Source organism: Podarcis erhardii (assembly GCF_964252035.2).
Source record: "Podarcis erhardii genome assembly, chromosome: 5".
Classification (NCBI taxonomy): Eukaryota; Metazoa; Chordata; class Lepidosauria; order Squamata; family Lacertidae; genus Podarcis; species Podarcis erhardii.
In genome coordinates, this window is record NC_138509.1 from 94,694,436 (window position 1) to 94,715,202 (window position 20,767).

At 46.1% G+C, this 20,767-nt stretch overlaps 1 protein-coding gene across 2 annotated transcripts; it reads right to left on the reverse strand.

The window, feature by feature from the left end:
• Positions 1 to 199: 199 nt before the first annotated feature.
• ABCF3 (ATP binding cassette subfamily F member 3) lies at positions 200 to 20,718 on the reverse strand. 2 transcript variants are annotated; one of them, XM_081864648.1, is made up of 21 exons: positions 20,560 to 20,718; positions 17,112 to 17,259; positions 16,734 to 16,813; positions 16,086 to 16,138; positions 15,596 to 15,693; positions 14,748 to 14,870; positions 13,490 to 13,756; positions 13,285 to 13,365; positions 11,921 to 11,980; positions 11,543 to 11,599; positions 11,246 to 11,268; positions 9,675 to 9,730; positions 9,293 to 9,493; positions 7,310 to 7,386; positions 6,239 to 6,283; positions 4,754 to 4,886; positions 4,305 to 4,393; positions 3,416 to 3,507; positions 2,139 to 2,271; positions 1,899 to 1,986; positions 200 to 1,515 (listed from the first exon to the last, which is right to left on the reverse strand). In XM_081864648.1, the coding sequence occupies exons 1-21, from the start codon at positions 20,633 to 20,635 to the stop codon at positions 1,357 to 1,359; spliced, it is 2,139 nt and encodes a 712-aa protein (XP_081720774.1). In that variant the 5' UTR covers positions 20,636 to 20,718; the 3' UTR covers positions 200 to 1,356. The 2 variants fall into 2 exon arrangements, with proteins under 2 accessions (XP_081720774.1, XP_081720775.1); XM_081864649.1 differs by lacking the exons at positions 15,596 to 15,693; positions 16,086 to 16,138; positions 16,734 to 16,813; positions 17,112 to 17,259; positions 20,560 to 20,718 and having other exon boundaries at positions 14,755 to 14,870.
• Positions 20,719 to 20,767: the final 49 nt, after the last annotated feature.

Genomic DNA, 20,767 nt, shown 5'->3' on the forward strand with positions numbered 1-20,767 from the left:
TTTTGGTCCCGTCCCCCCACTGGTTAAATTGGTATTGCGAGGCACCACTGTATTGCCTTTTCCTATTTATCTTTATTACTTTGTTCCCTGTTCTGGAATTACAAATATTCAATGTAGAGCAGGCTGTGAATAAAACAAAACCATCATAGGTGTTGAAATAAAGTTCCACATGCTGAAAATAAGAAACAAAACTCCAAAATGCCAGAGAGATTCAATTTTATTTACAGAGCAACCTCAATGCTGATGATCAGGGCGTTGAAAATTTACCTTGCAACATAAAAAATCTCTCTCTTTTTAATTACCAAGACACAGTGTGTTAGCTGGGACAGAACGGAAGTCCTGCATGGAGTTTAGACCGTTAGAAGCTCAGAGACCGGACAGATGTGTGGACCATTCATTTGAGCAGCTTAGCTACCATTTGCCAATCTAGTGTCCAGCATATGTTTTGGGAATATAGCCAGGATTGTAGTCCAAAACAACTGCAGGGCACCAGCTTGGCAAAGGCTGGCTTATACCAAAGCCCCAACAACAGAACTGCCAAGACCACCAACCACCTTCTGGCAGACAGTGGGGTCAACTGTTGTGTTTCCACCCCAGAAGAACTCTCGCCTTATCCCTACCCATTTCCAAGATCGCAGCCCAGAGTGAAGACCGGGAGGAGAGACAACCCCCCTCCCTGCCTTCCACCCTACAAAAGCATCACCTGCACAGGATAGAAAGGGGAACTGAAGGCTAAGCCATGAAGAGAGAAATGCTTTCCTAAGAGGATCTGAATTGTGTGTTTGACAGTTAGAAGAAGAGGCAGGACCTCTTAACTGCGGAATGGTGGGGGCAGAAGGAAGACCCCCCCCCAACCATTTCTATGGCAAGTTTGGAGTTCCACCCTTTTTCCTGGAGCAGCTACTCAATGTGCAACATTTAGCAGCATTTTACACACGCACAAACCACCTGATTGCTCACTGAACATGACAGCATCAGGTTCAATTCTACCAAGGAGACAGGTGGAGAGAGAGAAGGGATTGCTTGCAGCAGGTACCTCCCCTCCTCCTGTCCAATAAAGCAGCACTGGGCACTCCCCACCTCTCTCTCTGCCATCCTTTGGTCCCTGCCCAGCAGAGACTTGGCACAGATCCAGCAGCAAAACGGGCAACTCTGGTCGCTTTCCTCCTCCTGCAATCCCCAGCAGGTGCTGGCTTCTGGGGCGGGGTGGGGTGTTGGAAGGGTTAACCCAACAGGCACAGCTAATGTTCACACGATGTAGGCGAAGCCCCTGCTGTACCATCAGGTTATGATGGGGGTTGCTGGGCGGCTTACTCCACTCCCAAACAGCTGACGCACACAGTCTGGGCACCTGCTTTATAGAAAGCCCTCCTTCCGAAACTGCTCTTGCAGGATGTCTCTGTACTCGTCAAAGCCTCCCTCAATGCGCTGCACAGTGCCATTCCCACACACCCACAGCTCCTGGCACACCAACCGGATGAAACGCTCATCATGGGAAACGAGAATCAGACCACCCTGGAACAAGAAGGACAAAGAAACTTCAGACTTAAAGCATGCTGTACCAGCCTCAGCTCTCCCAGCCATTCTCCTGCTAGCTTCAGGTGCTAACCTGGGGCTCCTGTTATCTCTGCAGATTTTGCAACATATTTTAAATCTTGCAAGCTCCTTTTTGGAGAGCCAGTTTTGGCTGAAATGTGGGATATAGTTGTAATAAAAAGAGACTCCCTTATTGCCGAGGAACAGGGCAGCAAAGCAAAGTACAATTTAAATGGCGTAGAACAGCCTTTGCCAACCAGATGTTTTGGACTACAACTCCCATCAGTCCCCAGCAGCACGGCTGGACGGGAAGTAAGTGTTTCTGCACAGAGACTCCAACAGCTACTTAGAGGAAGATTTACCCGGAAATTGTTGAGCGCTTTGGCCAGGGCCTCAATGGTCTCCATGTCAAGGTGGTTCGTCGGCTCATCCAGAATGTAGAAGTTGGGGCTGGAAGGAAAAGGAAAAAGCAATGAATGTAGCACTGGGTTGGAAATCCCTGAAGTGAGCCACAAAGGCACTTCCTTCCTGTGCAATGATTGAGGTCATTATAAAAGAAAGCAGAGGTGTGGGGGGGGGCATACTCATCTGAGCATAGTTACCAAGGCATGGTCATCTGAGCAAAAGCCACTCTGCTTTTCTGGCCTCCAGACAGGCTGGCAACAGGACGGACTGCTAACTCGCCAGAGACTCCATAGCACCCCAGCTGATGGCGGTACTCCTCCTCTGCCTTCCCTGGAACCCAAATACCGAAAGGTGTCAAATTCATGAAGCAGCTGCCACTTAACAGCATGTTAGCTGAACAGAACCTCTCATTGCTAATGAGTACCCATTGCTGGGGAGCAGCTACAGAAGGCGGCCTGCTTATGGGACTCCCACCCAGAGGCATCTGGTTGGACACAGTGAAAAGCAGGTTGCTGGACTAGATGATCCTACTCAGCAGGCTTCTTATATTCTTGAGACCACCACAGCACTGCTGCTCTGCCAGGATTGGTGAGACCACAGTAGCCTAGTAAAACAGTGATCTTAGCACTGGATTAGAGAAGTGGTGTGGCATTCATGGCACACAAATTCACAGAAAGAACCATGCGTTAACTGGATTTAACAGCTAAGAAGAGAGGCCCCAGATTACTAGGATAGGGATGGCAGGTTAGCTTGACAGTCTCTTTTGGTTATGGAGCAAAGTGGATTCTTGAGTGGCTGACCTCAGGAGGACAGTGGGAAAATTATTATTTGTTATTATTAATTCAATCTATTGCCTGCACTTGAACATCAGGGCCCAGGGCAGGTTCCAACAATTTCAATATTAAAAACAGTCCGAAACAAATTAGTCACAGGAATAAGGTCCTGAAAACATAGACCTTGGGTCTCAAAGGTCAGTGTAGAGGAGCGTTTCTGCCTGACATAGAAACTACATTTTATTATGTTTCTATATTCTGTTGGAAGCCGCACAGAGTGGCTGGGGAAACGGAACTACCAAGCCCGCCCCCCCTTGCAAAGAAGTCACATAGGGCTTTAAATGCTAATGTGAGCACCTTGAATTGGGTTTGGAAACTATCTGGCAACAGATGACACTTGGGGCTTCCTGATCTGGTGAGTTACACAATATGCACTTGAATGAATAGAGAGAGTAATACATTGTTAAGCTCCTAACTCAAGCTATATATGGTATAAAGCACATATATGTGTCTATGTGAAATACTGGAGTGGGGAGGATGAACTGCTTGTAGATCACCAATAAAGCATAAGTTTTCCTAGAGGCTGGATAGCTGAAGGCCAGGACTGTATATTTCTTCTTTCCCAAATCTGGCTATATTGCATCCATCCTTATTTTTGTCATGTGTCACCAACTAACTCCACAGGAATCCCTACAGCTTACCTGGAAATTTCTTTGCTAGTAGCTCTGTGGCACTGATGTTGAGATCCAGCTGATCCACATGGTGCTGGCTAAAATAGCCAATCTTAAGGTTCCTGCCAAGCCAGAGCGAGAAGAGAGAATGTGTTATTACAGGAAGCAATTATGCAGCAACAACCTCCCATTTCTGAAGCCACCTAAGTGAAGGAATGATGTTTTTCTTCCACTGTGGACAAAAATGTTGCTGCCCGACCCTGAGGAGAGAGTATAAAAGCAGAAATGGACTGTTTCTCCTTCAACTACCAAAGGAGATTCATTTTCCACAATTCCCTCCCATGCTCAAGGCGAATGATCTCCTACTGAATCCATTTGAATTAGTATGCTGAAATAGTTAATGGAAAGTATGTTTCATATATTAATTCCCATATATCACTCCAGTTCCCAAATCATTTGGATTTATTTCTGTTCCAATAAAGAGTCAATGTAATGAATGAAAGGGAGGAATCATAAAAGACATTAAAGAGAAAAGGGGTTTAAGGTGGATGATGAGAGGCTTTGCCAAGTACAGAAAATCGGACTCTTGGGCTCTGATAGCTCCTCAAATGTATTGAGTTCTTATCAAGAACTATCTACCACATTTCCAAAGGCTCCTCTCCCACCACAAGGATGAGAAACTTGCTTCTTCCATTAATAAAAGCTTCAAAATCCCTATGCTCCACATTTCAGAATTTGCGGCATCTATGTTTTGTAGTTCATACCATCACTGAGGTTCTGCTGGAGACAGAAAGCAACACAGAAGCACATACCCCAAATGCTTGGCAGGAATCTATGTTGTATCCACAACTCAGCTTTCTGTGGTTTGACCCATTCACCCCATAACACTATCAAGCCCCCTTATTTTTGCTGAAGCTACCTGTGAGCATGCCTAATTCCTTCAACAGGTGCCAGGTCTCCCATCATGATCTTCAACATCGTAGACTTGCCAGCTCCATTCTCCCCTACCTAGAGGAAACAATGAATGAATGGACATCCTTCAGAACTCTGGGAGGGTTTCACCTGACAATGCCTATTAGCGGAAACCCTATGCAAGTATGCAATGGGGCTTTCTCTCATTTCCTTTTCCTGCACACCCCCTGGAATTGGCTCAGGGGTGTGTGCGTGTGTGCGTGTGTGTGTGTGTAGAGAACTTCTAGAACAGTATGCCAGGAAGGGAGGCGGGAAGAGAAAAGCCGCAACCCGTATGCAGATCGAACATTCATCATAACGTGAAATCAAATGTCACCCTCTGTTTTAATTTTAATTGTCATTTCTTTGCTCAAAACTTCAATAGAGATAATCAAAAGAGAAAACCCCTCTCCATACCACACAGATGCGGGACTCCAGGTCGGCTGAGACTGAGAGGGAGCGAAAGATGTAGTTGTTGGGCTCATAGTAAAAGTCCACTTCATCCAGTTGCAAGATGGGAGGAGAAAACTTCTCAAAGCCATCTGGGAACCTGCAGGAAAGAGGAGAAGGAAACTGAGCACAAAAGGAATTAGCACAAACGAGAGTGGTGGGCAGCAGGGAACACACTTCTGTAAGATTTTACTGAATTCTTAGTGCTGTTCTGACCCTAATACTTAGCACTTACAGTGCTTTCTATGTTCAAAGCACCTCTCATACATTATTAGAGGTAGTCTAATGGCATGTAATACATCCAATTTGCCGAAGCCAAGTAGGTCAGGGCCTAGATGGGAAATTGTCACTTTAAGTTACAAGGAATAAACCATTATTAAAGAATCTTATTGCAATCCATACAATAACTCCCTAATACAGGCCAGTATTATTACCACCATGTAACAGATACAGTGGGGAGTGGAGGCATGCTGAACAAGATTCAAACTGGAGACTTCTCAGTTTATAGCTCCATCTCTTTAGCTATCAGGCCATCCCAGTTTTTCAGGGCTGTTATGGCATTAGTGGTCAGGGACCATATCAGGAATATGAGCCACCACACCACGACATCTGAGGAAAATGGAAGTGTCCCTTCCAATTCTATGATTCTCTATCTGTGAGACAGCAGTGTGAGTAAGATAAATGCTCTATAGACCTGGACACTGTGTCATTGGGTCACTGGCAATGGAAGTCCAACGGGATGCTCCACTGCAGGAGCTTCTCCATGCAGAGAATCTGCACTCTCTAAAGAGCCTGTTACTAGACACTTGCATCCAGGCCACATTTTAAAAAGCCCTTTCACAGAACCCTCTGCAGAAGCTGCCTTAAGAATGAATCAGTCTGAAGCCCCCAAGAAAATAAATAACTAAAATGAGAAACTCAAACCAATCTGTGGACATGAGATCTTTTGGAGCAGGAAAAGAAGAGGAAGGAGAACGTCTTCCCCATATGTTATGGTATTGCATCCCAACCAGGTTTCAACTCTATTCGAAGTGTGGAGAAGCCTTTCCAAGCTGGTGCTCTCCAAATGTCAGTGGACTCCAGTTCTCATCAGCTCCAAGCAGAATGGCCACTGGTTAGGAACGATGGGAGCTGTAGTCCAAAATATCTGCAGACGGCACCAGGTTGAGGAAGGCAGGTCTCTTCACTTTCTGTTTGCAGTATACAACACAGTATGTTGTCCCATGCAAGTTCCTAAACCAGCTGATTTTCCACTGACTAAGAAGTTCTTGAATGCACAAAGGGATCCAAGACCAACCAACTCTCAACTTAGTGGTCATGAAGTGAGGAGTTTATCGAGACCAAGAAGGTCAAGAAAAGAGTGGTTCTGGCTCACGAGGCAGAGAGCTTCCGGCTCTCCTACACCCTCCTCTGCAAAAGTCAGCTGTCTCACTTATGTGAAGAGCCACTTACTTCATTATCACTTCAGAGTCTTTGTCCACAGGTTTCAATTTTGGCCTAAGAGACAAAAGAAGGTCAGACCCATTGCAATAAAAGAGGACACAGAAATTCAGAAGTGGGGAAGGCCTCACACACACCACAGCACCTCCCATGGAAAGAGCCATCCTCTACTCTGGACTCACCAGACTCAGTGAAAGCAGACTTCCCCCATCCTCTTCAAGTCAAAGTTCTCCTAACTACTTGAGCAAGAGCATCTATGCCAGCCTTGCTCGATCTGGTGCTCTCCATACGTTGTTGAATGATCACTCCAGTCATCCCTGGCCATTGACTATGCTGGCTGGGGCTGATGGGGGCCCAATAACATCTGGCAAGGCTGGCCTATGAGTTCAAAGACAGCAAAGCATGGGGGACCACCTGTGGCCTTGACTCAGTTTGGAAAGCACTGTAGATTTCCAGAAACAACCTGTTTTCTCTGTTAATAACAAGAGTGGGGAACCTTTGGCCCTCCTGATGTTGTTGAACTACAACTCCCACTAGCCCTAGCAAACATGGTCAATGACCAGGGATGATGGCACATTTGGAGAGCAAGACCTCACTTGGTTTATAATAAGGCAGGAATGCTGGCCTGGAATTCATTAAGTTCAACACAGTAATATTTTTTTTTTGGGGGGGGGGAATTCTTACGCTTCCAATCTATATACAGATTGCAAAGATTCCAAAAAGAAAATCTTGTCCAAGGAACTTTGATATCTTGGTGACTTTGTGGGCCCTGCACTTCCAGGCCTCTGTTATCACCCCAGTCAATTTATTTTGCGCATATATATATATATATATATATATATATATATATATATAACTACCTTCTTGCCTTAACAGCAATCTGCAGAGCCTACAATTACTCATTCACTTATTCATTAACACCATCTTTGTGCCACCCCATAACTTAAGAAAACAAAACTCCTTGCAACCCCAAAGTTAAAAGGCAGTTGTCTATCTCCAGGTAGAACCGTGCAATGCAAATATGGGCCAACATGATTGTGCACCCAAGAAATAATGCTCAATCCAGCTGTGGTGGATACTCACAGCTTCTCCAGAAGTTTGAGTTTGCTCTGCACTTGAGACGCCCGGTTTGCATTATAGCGAAATCTATCAATAAAGACCTTAAAGACAGAGAGAAAGAGAAAGGACGATCAGAGTCTTTCAGGTAGGAGAAGCCCCCTGCAGAGTCTCAGTCATGAGAACATGGCTCATTTGTGGACCCTAGCCACTTTTATTTCTACAGGTGCACCCTGGTGATTTTAATCAGGATGTACTTTCAAAAATGCATTGCCCTGGATGGCACCCTCTGCAATGCAATGAGGCCTAAGAAGTAGGTCAAATTGCTTTCTTGCAGGTGCCACTGAAGTAATACGGAGGCCCTCAGGTATAGTGGGGGTTGAACCTGAGGAACACAGCACATTCTGTGTACTCATAGGCATATCATTCAAAACCCACTCACATGTTTCTCATTCCAGTTTACACAGAAGATTTTAAGCCTGTGGGCCGTACCTAGTGAAGTCTCAGAAACATTGGCAAGTCGGGGTGGAAATGGGTTCCAGTGGTCTTCCTCCATCTCACCCCAGTTCTCAACATCTCACCTCTGTGACCCCAGACCTTGCAAAAAAAGGTTTCAAATGCTTTGCAGGGGAAACTGATCTTTGAAGCAGAATCACACAAAATGTACACATGCGAAGGTAATTGGCGTGGGGTCACTGTACACAGGACATTGTCTTTCTCATCAATGATCTTCTATTTATTTTAGGCTGTCACCCGATTAAAATGTGTGAGCTGATTCATCATATGAATTTTAACCAATTCACTGTGCATTGATTTACATGCTAAAAGGGGGGGGGGGGGAGACGACACATCCTTTGGTTTAAGTGATGTGCACGTGTCACAGCAGGACATCAACTGAGGCATGGAATGCTAACACAGAACCCAGAGGTGCACAGGAACCCATAGGGCCTTCCCTGGTGCTCACAGGGTTGCAACCACACATGCTCCTCAGATTTCAAGGGAGGCATTACAGCTGAGCAGTTAAATTGAAAAAAGTGAACATACTTTCCCCCAAGCCTAATTGCTGTTAGGAAAGGGAGAATATGGATTGGGGGTGGGGGGTAGTTGTGGTGCACATATGGTTTCTCTGATCTGCAAATGTGTCCACAGACCTATAAAGGTCAGCAATGCCTGTTTTGAGGCATCCTGCCCTTTTTTAAAAAGGCAGTGCTTGCCATCTGCAGCTTTTATAAATATTAAGTATTGTAACATTGCATCTAGAAAAAAAATTTAAAATCTACTGACTGATTTATAGTGAAGATTTGAATAATAAAAAAGAACTGATTAAATCTGCTGTGCACTCCTAATTTGATTAGATGCAGAGAAAACAAACAGCCCTCACCTAAACTCACTAACCCAGGTATGAGTGCAGTACTGCGTACTGAATGCTGAAACCCACATGCAAAGAAAAAGGGTAGAGAATTGTGCTGGGCACAGGATTTGGCCTCTTGAGAATCTCATACTTCTTTCTTTTTTAAAAGCAAGTTTCTAATCGGTAGGGCTGCAGAGGCGCGCTTGAAAGTCTGTATGCAACGGCTGCTGAAATCTCAGAAGCCATAGGCATGTGGCCAAATTCGGTGGGTAGGGGTGGGTGGGGCTTCATTCACCACTCCAGCTTCTTATTTATCCCTGTGGCCAGGAATTCCAGAATAAATTACGCAAAATAATTTGGAAACCACAGTACAAATTATGTGAAAAGCAATTTTGCACCATGTCAACATAGGTCAAAGAATTTCACTTTTACTGGAGACAGAAACTGTAGTGGTCTATCAGCCTCAGCCAGAGAATGTGAAGTGGTCAGGGAGGATGGGACTGGGAGTCTAGCAATATCTAGATGGCTTTACGATCTCCATTCTAAGTTCAGGAGATGGGTCCACATGAATCTACATGACCTCCCTCTGACAGGCTCTTAATATTGACCCACACAGTGAGGCTATATCCCTAAACCCTGATCTGCTCCCCGAACCATACCTGGATGTGCTCTCGATACTGCTGCTGAGCCTCATACTCGCGCTGCTGGTTCTTCAACCGCTCTTCTTTGATCTTGACGAAGTTCTCAAAATCACCACGATAGCTGTCGAGCCGCTGCGAGTGGAGGTGGATGATGTCAGTGGCCACGGCGTTCAGGAAGTTCCGGTCGTGGGACACGACCAGGATGGTCGACTGCCATGTCTGGAAGAGCCAGCAACCAAGAGGCAACCTCAGCAGTGTGGAAATTTCAGACAGATCAAGGAGGACCTAACCTATTTCTCATCACAGCCTCTTCCCACCTTTCATCAAAATGCTAAGGGAAACAAACCAAAGCAAACCAGAAGCACAATCTGGAAAAATATTCTTTGAGCTTCCAACAGACCTGCAAATAGTTCTCCAGCCAGATGATAGCCTTCACGTCCAACATGTTGGTCGGCTCTGGAAGGGAACAAAAATCAAGTTCTTTGACAAGGGACTTAGCAGTTAAGAAATTATTTCAATTAAAAAGCACCCATTCTCCAAACAAGAGGGAAGTTCTTCGACAAAGTGATGATGTAACTCTGTGGTACAGCATATGCTGTGCAATTAAGCATCCTGGGTTCAGTCCCCCATGAAAGCAACTTAAGTACCCCAAGAACTGGTGGGGGGGAAACATCCTGGATATCTGCTAACCAACAGTAGAGATGGTAGGAAATTAGCTGGGCCATTGAACTGAAGGTGCCATCAATTAAATTTTCCTTGAGAGGACTTGGTAGAGAGGTTTCACTTGTATTTTGGGTCTGATTACCAGACAACTGTGCTAGACCCGTAATTCAAAGGATCACACATCTCTGTTAGGACTGGCAAGTGTCCACATACAATGCAAAAGCTCTGAATGTGAACAACTAAAAAAAACAACTCCTAGAAGTTCCAAAAAACCTAACACATTTCTAGGACAAAAAGAATTTATCAATCTGTTAGATCCCAGAGGGCCTAAGTAGATCTGCTGGGGATAGATGGATGTGCTTTGCTGACAAAAAGTTGGACGAAACAGTAATTTGGTCTTCTCCAATTTTATGGCTTAATAGAGACCATCACTTACAATCTTCTGAACAGGCTATGCTCCCAGTTTGGGGCCTAGATCTAGGAGTTTATATCACATTCCATGAATTTTTCAGACTGTGCAGCAACTATGAGCTCAACCTCCCTATAGCACAGACATGAATGATGGTACAAGGTCTACATGGCTTTGCCCCACAATCTATTAATATATTTCACTGAACTGCCAATATCACCCAAGCAGTTAAAGCCAACGTGCATTAATAAACTTTGGGTGCTTATTAAAATGGAGGTGCACTTTTAATATATGTTTAGAACACAGAACCAAACAGAAACATGGTGCCAGTTGATCTGGATTGGATCAATTGTGTCATGGTCCTCTTGCTCTGGACTGGATTAATTCAGAGCAAGAGAACCAGGACTCAATTTAGATCTTTCTTCAATCTTGCTCTTACCTCTAGCCTTCAAATTATGGTTAGAAAGCCAACTTCAAACCATAGCTTCAAGCAATCATTTTGAGGTGACCTGTTTGCTTCATTTGAAGTTTACCACTGCAAACTTCGGCAAGATCAACTTGGAAATGAACAACAGAACCCCAACAGTTGAGGGTAAAAAGGTAAAGGTAAAGGACCCCTGACAGTTAAGTCGCAGACGACTCTGGGGTTGCGGTGCTCATCTCGCTTTACAGGCCGAGGGAGCCGGCGTTTGTCCACAGACAGTTTTTTCCGGGTCATGTGGCCAGTACGACTAAGCCACTTCTGGCGCAACGGAACACCGAAACCAGAGCAGCGCATGGAAACGCTGTTTATTGAGGGTAGCAGCACTTAAATCCCATGGAATGTTGCATTTCACATTTGGAGAATACTGTGTAGTATGCACTTTCTTCTCCCCCATTTGCCTCCAGAAAATACTTACCATCAAGCAGGAGGAGGTCAGGCCTGAGAACACCAGAACCAAAAGGACAAGGAGAAAGGGATGGAGAAAACAAGAAAGAGAGGCAGACAATCAATATTAAGGCTCAGTTTGAAGGCTACTATGAAGTTGTTTTGAAAGCATTTTCTCTTACAACGTGGGATGGCATAAGCCAACAATGACTATCCCATTCAACTTCAGCAGTTTTTGCTTAGATATCTTAGATTTGCTGGGTTGACAATTCCCACTCAGCCCAGGAGTTTGTACCATTCAAGAACACAGCACATCAACAAGACATACCTGGCGAAAAGGGCACGAGCTAAAGCCAGCCTCATTCTCCAACCACCTGAAAACTCTCTGGAAAGAAGGAACATACATCAGATTCCCTGTGCCAGGTGGGCATCCATCAGCCTACAGATACAGCAGGGAGCCTTACAGTTCTCAACAATACAAGGTGGAAACTAGAGGCATCCCAGTTCAATCTACTGTCTCTCCACCTGCATCCCCTGCCCAAATTGTAATGTGAAGCAAGTGGCTACCAAGCTTTCCATCACCTGGTATGTACATCTCACCCACAAAAACCACCTGACCTGCTAAGGTAGAAAGGAGGAAAAACTAGGACACCCAACAGCTCAGATCACAGCAGAAAAAAATCAAGCTCCGGTAGAGATCACTTACTTGGTTGTCTGTTGCTGCATCTTTGCACTGAATCCCAGCCCAGCAAGAATGACAGATGCTCTGAAAAGTGGCACAGGGGGTGGGAGGGAGAAGATAAATAATTGAATGACGTCAGTAAGTTGGGGGGCAAAGTATTTCCCATGAAGAGAAACTGCTCTGCAGTTCCAATTGGCTGAAAGATCTATATGTCGCTCCGAACGCACTCAGACTGTTAACGAGAAATTTAAAGGCACAACACCCATCCGAGATGCAGTGCTGGAGTTTACCCAAATGTAAACAGACAGAGAAAGAAAGGAAGATCAGCAGCAAGCTTCATACCAAAATATTACCTTTGCCAGCTCAAGCTGAATGTGATGATCAGTTGTGCAATTCTCCTACCCAAGCAGTTTTAACAGACATCTGCCTCAGAAGCTGCCAGTCCAATTGGCAGAATTTATTTATTTCCTGACATTCTGCAGTGGAACCCCAAGATTGTGCACTTGCGGTTCCCACATAGGCACACCCTGGGAACTGTTGAAACTCCCCATTTCCTTTAAAGTAAATGTAATTCTTTTAATGATTATACAGTAATCAGTACTGCAGAGATACAATCCCTGGCCCTCTGAGCAAGACTCCAACATGCAGTTGGAGAACAGAAAAGTTGGAGAGGTGTTCCAGCTTGCCACTGAATCTGACCCCTGCAACCTTTCTGTACCATACTAATATCCTGCTTCAATTACATCCAAGGCCTAAATGCATGTCTTGAAAGGAGGGTGGAGGCACAGCTTGGAGAGTGGCTGGCATGCAACCTCTTCAGCCACCATCTCACCTCTCAGGCAAGAAGTGTGCCTCAGTCGGTGGCTGCTCAGGCATGGCTAGAAGAGTGGCTGGCACTCAGCCTTCTCCTCCTCCCAGTCTCACTTGGCCAAGTGGTTGGGCTTTGTGAGCAGCTAGCACATCCCTGTTGTACAAATTATGCCACTGCTGCTTCCCTGTGGCACGCCTGGCTGAGAAGTGCTTGGCTCTTTGTAAACAGGCGAAGACTTGAGCTGTTCGATTCTGCCAGAGCTGGAGACCAGCATGGGACACCAAGGGCAGATCATTGTCAATTTATGGGCAGATCAGCAAGGTGAGAAGCCAAATTCATGGTGTGTTCACCTCAGCCCTGAGGTTGTTGACAGGTGCCCCATCAAGCAACCTTCTAACACAAGCCCTGTCAAAAAGGACTCCACCTCCTAACTGGATTTGAAAGCCAGGGTTTGGAACATCATACATCCCAAATCCTGGCAGCCATTCAGAAAATTTCTCTCTTTGACATCTAATAGACAACTAAGCAAATGGCTGAAGATATGCATTTGCCACAACTAAAATGAGTGGCATCTTACCTTGCTGGGGCCTTGTCTGCCTCAATCTCTTCTAGCCTGGCATAGATTTCTGACAGTCGAGCGCCTTCAGTGCCTTCTCCCCTGAAGCAGGACATAAGAATAACGCGTCAGTTTTGTGGGTTTTAAGAGAAGGTCTGCTTGGTACCAGAGGACGTTTATGTCTGAGCTAAGAAATTTGGGAAGGTAGCATCAAGACTAGGATTACCTTCCAGAATTGACTCGGGCTGTCAGCTCCTTCTCCTCCTTCAGCAGACTCTCGCGGGTGGTATCACACTCTAGCACGCTCTGCAGGGCTGGCGTATCATCCCCCGCCACTTCCTGCTCCACGTGGAGGATGCTGATGTGTGAGGGTATGCGCAAGTTACTGCTGGCAATCATCTTCAACAACGTCGTTTTGCCCAACCCGTTCCGGCCCACCAGGCCATACCGCCGGCCATATGCCAGGTTCAAGTCTGCACCAGTGAGGAGAACACTGAAAGGAGAGAACACAGAGACCCTTATAACAGTCAGAGTTACTGGCCCACTGGAGTCTCTGCACAAAGCAGGTTGCTGTCCTCCCAAACTACATAAAGCATGGGAAGCAGACGAGGCAGAGTGTCAACACCTTGTGGGTAGAGCTACAAGTAGGCTAGCTTAGGAAGCTCTCTCTCTCTCCCCACCCCCATTCTACTGCTTTGCTTTTAGTTTCTGCTCACAAGTAGCATAAATCCAGCCATCACACCACCCAGCACTGGACTTCCTTCTGCCTCCAACTACAGAGGCAGATCTTAGCCATCACAGCTAGTATTCTGTCAAACACCTCCTGGCCTCCTAACCTCCCAACAACTTCCAAACATTTTATAAATGTGTACCTCACCCTTCAGTGTAAAACATTTCTGCAATAGCTAAAAGCCACAACATGCAAATAACACAACAGCAACAGAAGAGATAAAAGCAAGGAGAAACAGGAGCAGTAAAAGAGATTGAAGGCCTTGGAAAATAAAATGCTCTATGTCCAGCACAAAAGACACATCATAAAAGGTGCTAGATCATGCTCCCTGGGGAAAGCATTTCATAATTGGGGAGCCACAACCACCAAGGCCCTGTCCTCAGTTGCTGCTCGTCATTTCAGACAGTGAGAGAACCCAGAGGAGAGCCTTCAAAGACTGCCCAAGTATACAGGCAGGCTGACAGACATCAAAATAGAAATTCCCCAGCTCTCAAGCCAGGTAGAGTTCTAACAGGATAACTGCCGGCACTTTGAATTGCAACAAGAAAAAGGCAGTTTCAGCATTACTAAGATGTTCAATGCTCAGTTCCAGTCATTAATCATGTTTTTTAAACTATAACTGCATACAGGCAGCCCCATGGACAAGCCTGGCAACAACCTGAGCACCACCTGCCATTTCAGAGGTTCCCATTCACAGCTGACAGGAATGTCTACCCCACAAACTCTGGGTGCCCATCAGCCTGCAAGCACTCACCGCTCACCGAAGGACACGTCGAAGTTCTCAATGCGTACATCGTAGGATTTGTTCTTGCCTGATGTCTCGAGACGAGTTTCCTTCTTGCTGGCTGCTTGGCTGGCAGATGCTTCTTCAAGCACCCTGACACCAGGCAAGAAACAAAAGGGGCCATTAAAGCAGGGGAAGACAAACATTTCTTCCCATTATTTGGAATGCCTCAGCCTCCCCAACATACTCCTTCCATGAAAACTTGATTCTTGTATGTAGGCTAGAACCCATCTCCCTGGCACAGTAGTTTTATATGTGGATAGGGAGAAGAATAGTTTCATTTGGTGGCCCTGAGACCTAGTATCAGGGAAACTCCCAAGGATCCTGAGGATGTAATTTTGTATTGAAAAGCAGTCAGCCAACTCCATCTTCCCCAAAGTCTCCTTGCCTCCTGGCACATCCATTGGTTCAGTATTTCCTCCACCCTGTGCATCAGTACTCTAGGCCAGGAGCAGAGAACCTCTGGCTCACCAAGCCTCCCTATTTGGCCCACAAGGCCATTTTGACCAAACCACGCTCAAACTAATAGCTGGGCCAAAAAGGGATCTGCAGATTGGTGGCACTTGCAAAGCCCTTAGTGAGGTACTTGTGGCTCCAACACACAGCGCTCTCTGCAAGCACCTTTGATCAGCTGAGTCTACCCAAAAAATACAAGGCAAGATAACCAGCTCTGGCAGCACAATTTTTGCACATGTCTACGATATCCAGCTCCAGGAATTTTGAAGTTTTTGCTGCCAGCCTCCTAGGAAGCTCCCGTGGGGTCTGAGAAGCAGGAACCATGCCCTCCCTGCTCAAGGTTGATAAGACTTTTCACTCACAATGGGCTTCCAGACTTCATAGAATCTCGGTCCTGCTTCTTAGTCTGCTTTGCTTTGAGGCGAGCCTCTGCTTTCTCCAGCTTCTTGGCATTCACTATCTGCAGTGCAAGCGAGGGAGAAAGAAGCAGCAAAGGTTGAGTCACTGGGATTAGGTTGCGCCCCCCCCCCAGCACAGTTATGCTACCTCCCATTCCACCCAACTGCAGCACACTGCAGAATGGAATATATGAACTGAAATGGAGCGGAGGGAGACAGAGGAAGCCAGGATGCAATATGCCAGTGGTAAGCAAGGTGGTGTCCTCCAAACGTTGAATTTCAATTCTCATCAGCCCAGGAAGCATGGCCAATGGTCAGGGATGATAGGAGCTGGAGAGACCATGTGGGCCACCCCTGATCTAGAGAGCAAAGGGGTCCTTGCTACCCTAACAATATAGCCTTAGCTGACTCAGCAGCTTGAAGTCAACTGACCCTCCAGCTCTGGTTCGCTTACCGAGTTCTGATCTCTCTTCAACATCAGCCCTGGCAGCACATCCAAGCCAGAATCTGAAATCAAGCAAGAGAGCAGTGAAAATGCTGCTTACAAGAGTTTCAGCACCAATACAGTCCCTTCCTCCACTGTATCCTGCTTAATAGAGCACCGTAGTTGGTATTGTTGTTGCACTGTTGGCACCTGTCTGTCGAGAGACAATGGAGTGTGCCTTTGGCAGTGAAGTCAAACTGCTGTATTAGCAGAGCCACAGTGACCTCTCCGGGGTGGAAGTCTGGGCAGTGAGCATGGAGATCCTGGGATTCCCAGTCTCACTGATGTGGTCCAAAGGAAAACAGAGCAATACATTTAAAACCAGTTTGGCTGCAGGAGCCAAATTTTACTGCAGCAAAGAGCTATAATAAGCTTAGGCGGCTTTAAAAAATAATAAATCAAAATTAAACAGAGGACTGATCAACAACTACTATCCAATGACAGCTAAACAGAACCTCCAGATCTAAAGACAGTATACCTGTTGCATGTGGACAGGGGAGGGGGGCAGGCAAACTACTGCCTTCATGCACCACTATCTAGCCAGTCGCTGTATGGATCCCTGGTCTGATCCAGTAGGGGAGCCCAGATGCAACAGGCCCTTCTGCCAGTGCTACTCACCATAATTGTCTGTGATCTTCGAAAGCTGAATGGGGGCATCCAGGAGCACCTGCCTGCTACCCTGGGAGTTTTCGCTGTCCCTGCCAGACACAAGATAATTAGCTAAGAGACCCTAAAAAAAGTTTCTCTCTCAGTCATTATTAACACTTCTCACAGAAACAGCCTCATACGATGAAAACAACAGTCACACAGTCCAATATCCTGCCCTCAAACCCTGGGAAAGCAATAGAAAAGGAAACATGCCTAAAACCAGGAGCTGCTAGAGCCCTGCAATCTCTGCATAATCTAGATCCCCACTGGCTGCATTATTGCCATTTGTTTGGTCCCCTCTGCCTGCTCTCAGCTTCACCCACTCAGTATCAGTCAAAGGGAGCATACATATGGAGAGTGTTGTACATCCGCTGGCAGATAGCACGGATGTCCTCATCATCCTTCGAGTCTCTGGCCACATCTTGCAAGAGCTCCCCGACCGCTTCAAACAGATCATCCACTGACTCAAAGTCTGAGCTGCCGCTGTGCAGGACCCCTGTGAAAGAAATGTGAGGCATTGTTAATGCATGGCCGAGTCCCTTGCCGTTCCTTTGGGCTTAGTCAGCTACCAGTAAGAACAGGGCCGACATTCCAACCTGGTGCATAGTTTATACTTATTTTTAGTTTGCACCCAGCTCTGATATTTTATGTGAGTGGTTCATAAATCTTTTAAATAAATAATTAAACATTTACTTCACCTCTTGTATGACCAAAGAACCTTTGGTTGGATGACTTTCCCACACCATGCTGTCAGACAACAAAATTGTTGCTTGGGATACAAGGGGAGTTCCATGATCACTCATCTCAGAGAATCACAGAATTCTCAGGAATCTTTTGCCGAATGTGGGGCTCAAACCCATGAACCTGAGATTATGAGTCTCATGCTCTACGGACGGAGTTTTCTAGTGATAGGAAGAGAAAATTCCCAACCAACTGGGATATGAGTAAAATACTTACCTCTTCACCTTTTCATTGAAAATGCCTGAGGAAGGAGGCCTTACTGTCTTTAAGCTTCTCCCATCCTATCCTGCCTAGCCAGTGTTGCTGAGTTTCTCATAGATTATTATTTGGGGGAGAACAATTTTAGTTGAACATCATGGCCACAGAACTTACTCTTCATGACTTGAAAGGGGTAGAGAAAGAAGATAGCTGGGTATCGCAGAGTAAAGATTGCTTCCCTTAAATTTGTCTAGGTGGATATACACTTTTGCTGAATGGAAATCCTGAACCATTGATCCAAGACTCAAGTCTGTTAGTAAGCAGTAATTCAATTTATTAAGGTCATAGGTTTGAGCCCCACTCTGGGCCAAAGATTCCTGATTTGCATGGGGTTGGACTACATGATCCTAGTGGTCCCTTCCAACTCTACGATTCTATCATTCTATGAGCCTTCCTGTGACACTGCTTGGGAAATGAAACCAAAGAAAAGTTACTTAATCCAGAGAGAAACAAGTGTGATCTTGACTATGTGGTTTGTAATGGGGGTGGGGTCAACCATGCGATTTATCCTTCCCTCATACAATGTTGCCCACACACCACACCTCAGTTTGTGAAGCAGCCTCGGGGCCTTGGCTGATCCATACCCTGTGATGGTTTCCCAGAAAAATACCTTCCTAGACCTTGAAATGAAAGGAGAAAGGAAGTAGGAGAACAAAGAACAGGCAAAATGTTTCATCATTCTGGAACTCTGAGTCCCGATCAGGGAAAGAATGGATTCAAGGCTTCAGAGATGAGGTGATGTTTCAAAGCTGCAACACTAGGCATACTTATGATCGCCAAAGAAGAAGACGACAACTTATCTGGATGTAAATCCAGTTGAAATCTATTGGGCTTATTTCCACATAAGCATGTTTAGGATCAGGGCTGAAACTGAAATAAATAAGAGTAAAGTTTGCTTCCCTTAAACATGTCTAGTTGGATAGAAATCCTGAACCACTGACCTAAGACTAAAGCCTGTTAATAAGCAGCCCACGATCTATTTCCTGCTCTGCTGAATTTTGCCTCTGGCCTGCCACACCACTAGTATGTGGCCCTTGGGTGCTCGCCTCAGGCTGAAAATGGTGAAGCTGGCAGGTGAAGACTTTTTTGTTCAAACAGGCTTTTAGGAACTGACTGCTTTCAGTGAAAGGGCTGGTGCTGTACTGTTTTTAATTATGATAGTTTGCATGGTTCCAATAGATTTTTCCAAGCATATACATATATAACTTATATATATATATATATGCATATATTACTTTACCATATATACTTTATTTGTATATATATTTTACTTCTAATAGTGTTGGTTTTTAAAATGATTTCCCCCTCATGGTTCTCGTTTAGTGGTTCTCGTTTTTATATGCAAGCTGTCATGAGCCCCAACGAAAAATAAATAAATAATGTACAGTATGCAATAATACTTTCTTGCCTGTCATTTAACAACAAGCCTGCTGTTACCTTTGGAGACCCCCTCAACCCCCCCATATTAACTCATTGAAATATATATATATCTGTCACTTGACTGGTTTCCAAACAAGGTAGGTGGCGTTGCTGATTTGTTAAACTGGGTGGCTGACAGCCCCTCAGCCTGAACCACAAGTGTCTCTTTAGGCTCAAATTTGGGGAGAAGGTGCTTGATTCCTTGGAGTGCCCACTGAACCAAATAGGAGTTACTTCTGAGTAGGCAATGTACAGGAGGACTGAGCGGCAAAGGTTACTGGGATGCAGAAAGGAGGTTTTTAAAATTATTGAAAGAGAGATTTGCAAGGGGGTGGGCACGTTTTCTAAAGGATGTTTCCAGCTTTAAAAAGCCTTGTGGCGGTTTGAGCAATCATGTGACTACTGTATGTGTGTGTGAGTATATGTATGTATAGGTATGTATGTATATGTATAAAACAAAACAAATTCCTTCCAGTAGCACCTTAAAGACCAACTAAGTCAGTTCTTGGTATGAGCTTTCGTGTGCATGCACACTTCTTCAGATACCTGATGGACTTCCATTTCATGCGGCTCAATGTGGTGCCTTCCATAGTTCCAGTTACAGATAGGTAGCCGTGTTGGTCTGCCATAGTCAAAACAAAACAAATTCCTTCCGGTAGCACCTTAAAGACCAACTAAGTTAGTTCTAGGTATGAGCTTTTGTATCTGAAGAAGTGTGCATGCACCCTTCTTCTCATACCAAGAACTGACTTAGTTGGTCTTTAAGGTGCTACTGGAAGGAATTTGTTTTGTTTTGACTATGGCAGACCAACACGGCTACCTATCTGTAACTGTATATGTATAGACACACATATGTCTGGATATTGATATGCACACATGTACGTATGTATATATGAGAATGAAATACAGTGTACGATATCTGGGTGTCATTACCTGGGACCTTCGTTCCAGATAACACAAACACCCCCCCCATGGGTGTAGCCAAGGGGGGGTGGCAGAGGGGGGCACTTGTCCCCCCCCCATCAAGAAAAACAATAGAAATAACTAATTGTTACGCCGGTTGTGCCCCCCCCCCCCGAAGTCCTTCCCCCCCCCAAGTCCTGGCTGCGCCCATGACACACACCCGCATGGGGGCCTCGCATCCTACCCAGCCGACATGAGGGGAGGCCGGAGTCGAAAGAGGAGCGGAGGGCGCTTCCTGGCGCCGCCCGCCGCCCGCCTTCCCTCGGCATGGCCACCTCAGCCTTGCGGAGGGAAGCCGGGGGCAGCCCCGCTGAGGGAGCCCCGCTGGTCTCGGCTGGGCTGAGGAGAAAGACGCCGCGCGCCCCGCACCCCAGGCCCCCCCCCCCGCCCCGCTCCGCCCTCGCCTCAGCCTCACCGGTCACGTAATCGAACATCTCCCCGTCGAGTTCCGGGAACTCCCTCCGCAGGATCTCGGCGCAGGAGGCCGCCATCGCCGCCCGGCCTCTGGGCCTTCCTCGGAGCCCGGATGCAGCCTTCGGACTCCCAGGCCGACGCCGCGGTGGTCGATGGGAAATGTAGTCCATTCTTGGGAGGAAGGAGAGCAGCCGGGCGCAAAGGACCCT